This window comes from Bidens hawaiensis, unplaced genomic scaffold (assembly GCF_021521415.1).
Source record: "Bidens hawaiensis isolate Kalapana, Puna unplaced genomic scaffold, B.hawaiensis_p1.1 tig00067638_1, whole genome shotgun sequence".
In the NCBI taxonomy this organism is placed as follows: domain Eukaryota; kingdom Viridiplantae; phylum Streptophyta; class Magnoliopsida; order Asterales; family Asteraceae; genus Bidens; species Bidens hawaiensis.
The window spans coordinates 60,889-72,751 of NW_027501991.1; the positions used below are offsets into that span (position 1 = coordinate 60,889).

The window sequence follows — 11,863 nt, forward strand, 5'->3', positions numbered from 1 at the left end:
ACAAACCTCTACACCCAGAAAACAAGAGAAAACAATGTCCTTACCGCCCGACTAAACAAAAAAAGGAAGCTAGGCATGGCAGTCAAGGGTAAACTTTGACACCTCATCCGGCTCGCACCCTCGGTTAGGCGGAAAGGATAACATGCCGTCATCAAACCGGAACTCCAGATGGACGCCACTTACCAAAAGCGTCACCGAGATATTCGACACCGAGAGACTCCCATGGCCAAAGACTCCAATAATCCGAGAGCGTCACAACGCTGATCAGAGCAAATTCTGTGACTTCCATAGGACAAGAGGCCACAACACCGAGGAATGCTTAGACTTGAAGGACATCGTCGAAGCATTTGTCAGAGATGGGACGCTCACGCATCTCGTGGCGTAATGAACGCTGAGCAGGCTAATGCGTGTAGAACCCCAGTTGGGGAAAACACGAATAAAACTGCAGCTTCAATATCGGAGACTACATACTGCGTAAACAACGAGATTCCGAACCAAGTGCATATCGGCTCGAAAGGCTCGATGACACTCCCAAGAACATGGAATGGAGCTCAATTACACAGTCTGCATGTAGATCAATTCCAAACTTGTAAAAGAAAAGGCCCAGAGCCACTTCTAATGGAAATGATTCTCATCACTTCTAACTTGTAAGTAATGACTAATGATGTAACATACTGCAATTAAATTTGACATAATTCTTTTTACTGAAAAAGTATCTCAAATTTTTAATTATAGCCCGATAAACTACTAATTACAAACAAACCACTATTTCTTAAGCAGAACATGCGAGTAAAATATAGTAGTTGAAACACTTAAATGCCTATTGCCTATTTATTATTTCAACTAAGGTTGTTCATCACCAAGGATCTGTGGCGCAATGGTAGCGCGTCTGACTCCAGATCAGAAGGTTGCGTGTTCGATTCACGTCAGGTTCAAATCCTGTTTTTTTTTTAGTTTTTCAAATTTTTTTACACACTTGTGGCGCAATGGTAGCGCGTCTGACTCCAGATCAGAAGGTTGCGTGTTCGATTCACGTCAGGTTCAAATCCTGTTTTTTTTTAGTTTTTCAAATTTTTTTACACACTCTCCTATACGATGTTTGAAATGACAAAATGGTCCCGTAATGTGCTATGGCTTCAAGTTCCTTTACGGCTTTACTACCATTAAATTTATGAATTGAAAATTGAAATTAGACTTTTAAGCATTTGCTATATATAAAAAAAAAGTTATTTATTTAGACTTCATCTGTGGTCAGTCTTCTTGTAATGAGTCATGAAAGCTAATTTGACTACATTTTCATTATAAATGGGTATAGTTTTCATTAGAGACAGATGCATGTAACTAAATCTACTCATGATTGGTTTCATGGTTTGATTGCTTGCTTTCTTATATCCTTCTCTCAGCAACAACATATAAAAAGATACACAGCATATATAACCGAAAGTCATAAAATGCTTCACCAATGCACATCTTATATTTCTCTCCTCTTTCATTTTGTTCATCAAATTGGAAGGAAAATAAGGATGACTTATGTAGTATGTGTTCTTAGCAAACATTGCACTACAACCCAATTAAACTACTCATCAAAATGTCTCAAGAACATAACAAGAAATGAATAATGCTTCTCCTATCTTCTCTAAACAGAATGGAATACGAAAATCCAAATAGATAATACAACTTTTAGCTCAACCTCATTAAGATCTAAAAGTAAAGTGGTAAACAAAACAAACATAAAGATCCATAAATCAACACATAACATAAGAGTAACATGTAATATTGTACTTGTGAAACATCCTAAATTTATAATTAAAGAATCTTCATTTTAAACAAGTTCCAAAAGATGATCAAATAAATAGTTCAAACAAGTTTCATGAGATTTACAACACCAAAAACAAAAAACCTCGTGAAGTGTTTGTATGTCACCATGTACAATGAACCAATCACTTCGTTCAAACAAGCATTGGATAAGCCAAAACTTGAATGATATCAGATTAATTGCAGCCTAATTGCAGCCTGATGATCCACATAAACTAGTAAAATACAAATCCAAGTTAAGTTTTCGTATATCAACACGTAAAAGGAGCCAATCTCTTTGTTCAATACTCATAGGAACGTAAACTACATAAAATTAGTAAAAATAACATTAAATCTTTCAATGTGATATAGTTGGTTGTTGTTCTGATATCGTAGGTCCCCAAAAATCTTGAGTTAGTTGTTTCTTTCTAAGGAAACTGTTTTAACAGAATGGAACGTCCCCAATAAGACAGAAGTCAACCACAATTTGTGACCAGTAATTCGAACCTATAGTTTAATGATACCAACGTGCTTTTGTGGGGTTTCTTGGGGGTTTTATGAACATCCTCAAACTCCGGACACAATTGTTCAATATTTTAAATAAGTTTTGTGTTTTGAGGATTTTTCATGTTTTTATAAGTGAGTCTAACTATACTATTAAAGCAATAGAGATTTTGGACACATGCCCTCCTCTTATTGGTCCAACACTATTGTTTCCATATCTAATAAGCGGGTAAGGTTAAAATAAAAACCCACTTAAGTTGTGAAAACTCTAAAACCATTCTCAATCACATGTTTTTAATTAAAGTTTAAATCTTGTTTTCCACAATTAAAGTGAATAAAAAATGTAAATATAAATATAACATTTTCTCTCTCCTGAAAACATATATAAAAATTAGTAAAAAAATGTTAAAAATAGCAAAACAATTTTTTTTAGTTTTCGATGTTTTGTATTAAATGTTACAACATATATTACATGTGTAAAAAAACGATGTTACATAGGGTTTTCACGGGTTTTCACAACTCAAGTGAGTTTCATTCTATACTTCCCCTATAATAAGCACTTCTTTGATTTTCTTCACAATTACATAATTGAAAAGAAAATAAAATATCAAGCCTTTCTAGATTTTATTCACATTTAAATAATTCTAAATTCATATTAAATGACAACTTATATCTAATCTAACTATACTATTAAAGTAATAGAGTTTTTGGACATATGACCTCTTATTGGTCTAACCCTATTATTTCCATATATAACAAGCACTTCTTTGATTTTCTTAACAATTAAATAATTAAAAGAAATAAAATATCAAGCCTTTTTAGATTTTATTCACATTTAAATAATTCTAAATTCATATTAAATGCAACTTATATCATATGACCATTAAATATATTTTTAAATCATAGTCAATATATTTATTATCTTTAAATCATATTCAATGCAGTAACTATCTTAAAATGTATTACTACAGTCAAGGTGGATCTTTAAAACATCATTTATTATTTTTAATATTATTTTATGAACAATCTAAATTATAAGTAATTAAATTAAATTACTTTTAACACATAACCATTTCTTATGCAACGACTCGGAATTATGTTCAGAAATCTATATCTATATATACTATATTAAAGCAATACCCTTTTTGAACACATGCCATTTCCTATTAGTTAACTTGACTATTTTCTATAAATAACTTGCAACCTTAAAATTTCTTACTATTAAAATAATTCTTTATTAAATTAAAAAAAGCCTCCTATTGAATGCACCCTTTTAATATATCTTATAGCCCATGGCTCATTTAATCCAAATATTTTATGACCCGTTTGTTAGTTATATGAGATAATTGACAAAATTGATAATTCATATTCTTAGTGTATGATTTTGTAAAGTGTGACATTTGTCAAATTTTGAACCCAAAACCTGACCCGTTTCGATTTTTGGAATATCCTAAAATTTAATGTTTTTATACGAGTATTTAGATAGTGAAACCTATTTCCAAATTTTGTAAACTTAATATTTTTTTTATGAGAGACTATTTAACTTGTGCTTATTACGTAATAATATAATATATAGATTGTTAATAACGGTTTAAATCATTATTCTTTTCAAATCCTAATAATGGTTAAATTAGCTAATAATTAGAAAATGTGTTTTTCAAATTTAACAATTTAATTATGTTAAATTCAATAATTTTTGTTTTATGAAACTTATTCGTAATATTGGATGATTGTTATAGAGTAAGTGATTTATATCACTAAATGAGAATTCACGTAAAGTTAAAACATACGGCAGTTACGATTTATAGATAATTAAAGAAAGTTGAATTGTAGGAATAATTATAATAATTATTGCATTCATTTAAATTTAAATTGGAATGAACTAAATTATCGGTTCACCATAAAAAGTTTTGACTATCTTATGAAACTGATTAATAATTGTCATTATTAGCCTTAAAACACATGTTTTCTTTAGACCCTTTTAAATACCAACTTATCATTATTTCGAGCACACACCTCAATTGACAGAAGTTTCCCTTCACCCAGCCGTTTTCTATTTTGTATTTAGCTCCCCCCCCCCCCCCGGCCGTCGTTATTCGAATCATGTATCAATCAAGGTATTTAAACAATCCATTTACTTGTCTCTTTATTATGAATCAAAACCCTAAGTTTATTTTTTTTTCCAATAGTATGGCACGAAAAAAAAATCAAATTTTGGTCATTCAGTTTGGGATCAGTTATGGGGTTTGAATGAAGATGACGACTTGTTTCTTTTGAATTGTATTAGTATTATTTTCAAATTCAGAACCATTTTTTTATTAAATATTTATGAAATGCATTATTTATAGTGAAATAAGATCTGATTTTACTAATAGTTATATTAATATTATAAATTAATCATTTCTTTAAAATTATGATTACTTAGAAACTAATTTTACTTTTATATATATATATATATATATGTGTGTGTGTGTGTGTGTTCATATTAACATAAATTTTTATATATCTTTAAATAAATAAACATATATGTTTACTTGATAATGTACTAATTTCCACCCACGTAGTACACGAGTTAATAACCTAGTGATTGAATGAAGATGTTTAAGTGGTATTAATGAAGTGGAATGCACCATTATTTAGACCAGTAGTGTTGTGGGTTAATATTTTCCATTTTTACATTTTAGTTTTTACTACGAACTTTTAGTTTTAAGTTTAATTTTTTATATTATATCTTTTTACTTTAAATATTTATGTTTTATTTTTACAGTACTTTATAATTTAAATATAGTGAGTTTATTAAATAATTACAATTATTGTATTAACAAAGATATGCTTGATATCAACAAATTAAATTAAGGAAATAAACCATACTAATGTGTACGTTTTCAATATTAAACCATACGGGTTGAGTTGTTCTACAAAGATACATAAAAATCAAAAGTTTCAGAAACCATAATTAATTGTAGCGTGTCAATGAGAAGGAGATAAAAGTAATAACACATATTTTATCTCTCCACATGCAGGTATATGTTAATTCCCTATTATTAAAACGCCTAAACTTTTTTGTATGATATTTAAAAAAAATTTCATCATAATAACAAGTATTATTTATCTTTAATATAAGTATGACTTTGTTATATAAAAATTAAAATTATGTAATTGTGTCTTTATGCTTATCATTATATCTTTTTAATCATCATTATGTTTTTTTTTTCAATACTAATAGCACCGTTGTGTAATCATAATATGTAAATAATGATAAAGTAACAACAAATTATCAAATACATAAAACACAATAATAAATACATATTACGCAATAACCTGAAACGTAAAACACTATGGTTAACACAAATTACACAATGACCTGAAACATAAAACACAATGGAAAATAAATATTATACAATGAGCGTAATATTATTTTTCTCAAATTAAGTGAATGCCACTTGTCAATTCTGAACAAAATACAATGAACATAATATACAATGACAAAAATACAATTATGAATAGAAAAACACAATTAGGAGCAAAAGAAATGATGAGTAGAAAGACACAATGATGAACAGAAATACACAATGACGTAATTTTTTTTAATTTTTATCTTTAATATGAGTACCAATTGAAAAATACAATGACCAGAACCTATAACACAATGCATAGAAAACCCAATTGATAAACACAATATATAAAAACTTACTATTTTTTTTGTAATTTTTATATAACAATATGATACTAATTTAAAGATTAAAAAACCTTATTATTATGGTGATTTTTTTTTTAAATTGTCATATGAAAAAGTTATAGACATTTTAAAATGATGGGGGATTAACACGTGTCTTGCATGTAGAGAAACGAAGTCAACAAATGTGGGTTATTCCGTTATGCCTTTTTCATCATTTTTTTCCGAGAGAATTCCACAAATGGTCCCTGTGGTTTGAGCCAAGTTTTATGAAGCGTCCCTACTGTTTAAAACTTGCATGCATGATCCTTAAGCACCAACTTTAGTTTCATTGTTGGTCCAAAAAGATAACTCATTTAACTTTTGGTGTTAAATGCTGCACGTGAATCGATAGTTTAGTCCATTTAATTCTCTCATCTTTTTCTTTCTCATGTTATTTTCTATTATTCTTTTTGGTTCCACAAATTACACCAGCTTGAGAGTTCATACATTATAATGATATTCTTTAACTAGTAATTCAATTGTTTCTGGTAAGGTAAATAAGAGATTTTATTGGCATCATTTATTTCTAGCCGCGTGTGGCAGTGGGGGTGGCTAGCATAAAATAGATGCATTTAGAATGTTGTTGATTATTCTGGCTAAATACCAATTAAATGACCATATGCGATAATTGGTACTCAGCTTTTGGAGTATAAAAGAGTCCGTACCAAGGTTTTTTTATCATATAGATTATATTAGAAAGACGTACAACTATTAATTTAATGGCAATTAACTCTTGGTTATAATTTGTTTAGACATAACTCTTGGCTACTGAAGCGTTTTGGTTGGATAATGGAACTATGGTTTGAAAATTAGGTTGGGTTGATTCCACGAAACGCCCATGATAGTTAAGACAAAGTAGACATAATCAAATAGTGACAAATTACATAATTACATAGTAATCAGTATATGGTAAAAATTTGGTACCTTTCTTAACAATGAAACATCATTTATTTTGGGATTAGAAGATCTAGTCTTGAGGTTGAGGTGGGGGATGAGTGTGAAAAAGAGCTTTGCTTATATACGAGGAAAGAGAGAAAGATGAAAGGGGACCAAACTACCGCTCACGTGCAACATTTAACACCAAAGGTTAACTAGGCTATCTTTTTGGACCAATAATGAAACCAAAGTTGGTGGTTAGAGACCATGCATGTAAGTTTTAAACATTAGAGACCATGCATAAATTTAGACCAAAACCACACGCATTCGTGGAATCTGCTCTTTTTTTCCTCTTAAATTAATCACAACCATTCAAATACAAGATCAATGAACTAGATTGTTTCTCACACTTCACCTTTTTATGGCTCTTTGTATTTTAACCTTATCCTAAACTGTTAAAATACATTTTAAGTTATTGAATTTTAATATCTAGTCATTCATAGGGTGCATATAGTATACCATGTGATCCGCATAAGCTAAAATTGTTAAATCATGTTTTCATCTATAGGAGTTGTATAGTGACAACCACATCACACGATTACACAAATGGTTGTCTGGTTTCCAGCAATACATTGTGAATATACATATACGTCGTATATGTATATACACCGTATATCTTATACGACGTATATAATTATGTGCCGTATATGTTAGTCTCTCTCTCTCTCTCTCTCTATATATATATATATATATAATTTGTATTTTTCTTACTGGTAACTTTTCATTCTGATTGAAAGAAAATTCCTTCTTTGATTCTTCTTTCTGTCATTCTGTGTCATCGTTCTTCAGCAATTTACATGGTATCAGAGCAGTGTTCTTAATCCTGCTATTCGTTTCAACCGGTTTTTCTCGATTCACTAGTTTTCTTTGTTTGTGCGATGTTTGTTCTTGATCATTTGATCATTTTTCTTTCATCGTTCCTGTGTTTCTTCAGAAATTGATCTCGTTGTCTTCTTGAAAAACTTCAGTTTCATCTCTTTTTACCTATTTTTCTTTATTTCAGAAGTTTTAACCGTTCAAATCTTGCCAAAATTTCACAAGATGTCATATTTTTTGTTTTAAACAGTCTCCCAAAATTTCAGAATATTTCACCTTCATTCTTCCACAAAACTTGTAAAATGTTTATTTTTTTCACTTATACGGCGCATAAGGCTGAGAGTATAAGCATATACGCCGTATAAGTCACCACATAACACTTATACATTGCATGATATATGGCGCATGAGCTGTTTTTCTTCTTCTCGTGCATTTGTTTCATTCTGTTGTGTTTCTTCTTCTCGTGCATTCTGTTGTGTTCAATGGCAGACTCGAATAGTTCGGTTCCTCAGGATATGTCTATCGACTCCTCGAACCCTCTCTATTTTCATCCTTCTGATCATCCCGGGATGATCCTCGTTTCCAAATTCTTTGATGGTACTGGATTCGGGGCTTGGAAAAGAGCAATAACGATTGCTCTGTCAGGTAAAAACAAGTTTGGTTTCATCAACAACACTTTAACCATGCTGAATAACGAGCAACAGCTGGCAGTTTGGCAGAGTTGTAATGACATGGCGATCTCATGGATTCTTAACACTCTCACTCGTAACATCAGTAAGAGTGTCTTGTATGCTGAAACTACTCAGATTCGTTGGAATGAGCTTAATTCTCACTACGGTCAGGCAAATGATGCTAACTTTTATCAGTTGGAAAAGAATCTTTGCCAAATCACTCAGGGAAGCAGTGATATTGGTATCTACTTTGCTAAAATGAAGTCAAATTGGGATGAACTGAATGCGATTAATATCATTCCCTCATGCACTTTTAGAGCTGCTCATTCTTTTGCTATGAGAGATGAAGATAAAAGACTGATTCAATTTCTTATTGTTTTAATCCTAGTTATGACACAATTAAAAGTAGCATTTTGATGATGCAGCCTCTTCCTACCATCAATCATGCATATGGTAGAGCAAAAGGAAATTCACACCACCATTGATTTCACTACATCTATGAATGTAAGTAGTGAAGGACCCACCAGTGGAGGAACATGGGAGAATATGAGAACTTTGGTCTGCACTCATTGAAAGAATAATAGGCATTCTGACAACAAATTTTATAAGCTGATTGGTTTTCCCAAAGATTTCAAGTTCACCAAAGGAAAGAAGTTCGCTAACCTTGCTGAAGATCAAGGAAAAAATGGTCAAAATCAGACTAAACAACAGCAAGGGATAACTCAGCAAAAATATCATTATTTGATTTCATTGTAGCAAAATAAAGTTCAACCTGGTACTTTAACCACATATGCTGCTAACAGTGCCACAACCATCAATCAAGAATCTTTCCGAGGTATAATGTATTGCAATTCTTCGTAACATTATTCCAAATGGATCATTGACACTGGTGTAAATGATCATATGTGCCATGATCAAAATATGTTTTCAAGTGTTTCTTTTCTTGAAAATCCTATTTTTATCACTCTACTAATGACACATCCATCATAGTCCGTCAATATGGGACTGTTCCTTTGAATGATGAATTTCTTTGTTGAATGTTCTTTTCGTGCCAGATTTTAAATAGAATCTTCTCTCTGTCTCAAAATTATTTATTAATACTGATGGTATTATTCTTTTCTATAAGAATACCCTTGTTTTGCAGGTCCCTTCTCTGAAGAGCCCACAGGTTCTTGATGATATACTAAATGGACTTTATCTTCTCGAGGCCACTTAGGATTTTCCTATCAATTCTTTTGTTTCAAATAATGTTTGTAATTCTGTTGTAAGTTGTGAAACTTGGTACAACAAACTTGGTCATTTACCAAGTTACAAACTAAAACAATTACATTTCATTTCTAATGCTTCTTTGAAATCTATTGAACATTGTGATATTTGTCATAAAGTGTAACATCTCAGATTTTTCGTATTTGGATTCATTTATGTTTAACCTGATTTGGGATTTTATTTGGATCTTTCGTTATCATTAAACAACACGCATTTAATTAGTAATTATTTGTGGTAAATTCATTTTGTATTATGTGTCCTCTAAATATGTTAAACAACCTTTAAAATTGCTTAAAACGTCTAAAAATCGTGCTTATGGAAGTACCGGGACTAATTTTGCCAATTCTTTCCTATTTTCGACTAAATTAATGAAACTTAAGATCCAAGAAATGTTATAATGATCTTAATTCGTTTTCTTGTTGTTCAAGCTGGAATCTTTGAGTTAGTATATCCGATTTTGTCATTTATTGATTATTTCGTTTCCTAATCGAGTTGTTTACCTAATAAACAAGTTTTAACCTTAAATATTTAATCAAGACATGTTCTAAACCCTAAAAAACTACTTAAACATCAGCCACAATCTCCTAAAATTGAAATCCCGGTTCTCCTTAATCAATTTCATAAAGATTGTTCAAGTTCTTTCATCTACGGTTTGACTTTGGTGTTCAAGACCCGTTGACTCGTCCTTTTCCCATCTCTCCTTTATGTTCCAGGGTAAGTCGTCTTCATGAAAAACGTTTATTTTTATTTAAATAACAAAATCTCATCAATTTTACTTATTGATTGGGGGGGGGGGGGGTTTCGGTCAATTACTCTCCGGCCCGTTTTAGGGCATAATAGTCAAAATATTTGACTATCCGATTTCTCTATCTTTATATTGAAATTAGCTTTTGGACCAGAAGACTTTTATGTTTATTTTGAGATTTTTTGAGTGTACTGACCAAAACCCGACTCCCGACTCGCAGTTCGGATTCTGGTCAGTACCAGCTCGTTTATTTACTGAAAATCTCATAACTGGATTTCTATACATCCGTTTGGATGATTCCAGCGGCTATGTTTCTATTTTGACTCTATTTTATTTTTTATAAGTCTCAGATTTGTTTGGGTTAGATCACTCGTTGCATTAACTTTGATCATTTATTCTTTCTCTCGGTTTATTCGTTTAATCGTCAAGGTGAGTAATCACTCCCCTATTTTACAACTTTTAAACCTTCTGGGAACCTTATGCTTAACTTATGTTACTTTTGTACTTTTATATATCTTATTTACATCCCTTGCAAATCTCAAATATTGTGTTGTGGATCAATTGAATATTATATGCTATTTGCTTTCTTGTTTACTTGTTTAGTTTATCGCATTCGGAGAGGTCCATCATAATCACATTATAGTATGATCATACGAATGTCATAGTATCCATAGCCCGCGTTCGTGAGGCATGTTCAAACCGTCACCATAATTATATTTATTTCGTCTTAGTAACCATCGACCGTGTTCGTGAGTCATGGCCAAACGACACCAATTACTTGCTTTCATTTGATTGTTGATACACATATATTGATTTACATATTTCATATATAATATATTTATTATCAAAATCTGGTGATTACTTACTCAACATGTGTTGTTGACAAACCTATTTTTACGCATATTACAGGATGTTTACCATGGATGGTTGAAGTTATTGGAGAAACTAGTTTATTTGGCTTGTATGATATTAAAATAAACAAGAGTATTTATTTATTCGATTATTTGTAAATTCTTTTTAATATTGTATACTTGATTTGAATTTAATAAAATAATTATATATTGTCACTAATATTGTATGCTAGTGCCTTGTGAGCTGTAAACCAATAGTTTGTGCCCCGGCATTCCGTCGTAGGTTGGGGCGTGACATAAAGCACGACAACATAAAATGCCATTTCCTACTAGTACCAACATCAACTAGTAAAAGTTTTGAGTTAATCCATATTGATGTTTAGGGGCCTTATCACACAGCCACATACAATGGTTTTAGATATTTTCTAACCATAGTGGGTAATTACAGCAGAAATACATGGACATATTTTCTTTCAGCTAAAAGCAATGCCTTTCCCATACTTCAATCTTTTATTGAAATGGTTAGCAACCAATTTGGCACCACTATGAAGTGCGTCAGATC

At 31.1% G+C, this 11,863-nt stretch overlaps 1 protein-coding gene and 2 non-coding genes across 3 annotated transcripts; all 3 read left to right on the top strand.

Moving 5' to 3' along the window:
- Positions 1-863: 863 nt before the first annotated feature.
- On the top strand, positions 864-935 carry TRNAW-CCA (transfer RNA tryptophan (anticodon CCA)). The gene has a single exon. It is a non-coding gene; the product is annotated as a tRNA-Trp (tRNA).
- A 37-nt stretch (positions 936-972) lies between these two features.
- TRNAW-CCA (transfer RNA tryptophan (anticodon CCA)) lies at positions 973-1,044 on the top strand. Its single transcript has one exon. It is a non-coding gene; the product is annotated as a tRNA-Trp (tRNA).
- A 7,206-nt stretch (positions 1,045-8,250) lies between these two features.
- LOC143605021 (uncharacterized) lies at positions 8,251-8,856 on the top strand. Its single transcript, XM_077081289.1, has one exon. The coding sequence runs from the start codon at positions 8,251-8,253 to the stop codon at positions 8,854-8,856; it is 606 nt and encodes a 201-aa protein (XP_076937404.1).
- The last annotated feature ends 3,007 nt before the right edge of the window (positions 8,857-11,863 follow it).

Coding starts and splice junctions, on each gene's coding strand:
- LOC143605021 (XM_077081289.1), top strand. CDS start 8,251: ATGGCAGACTCGAATAGTTCGGTTCCTCAGGATATGTCTATCGACTCC.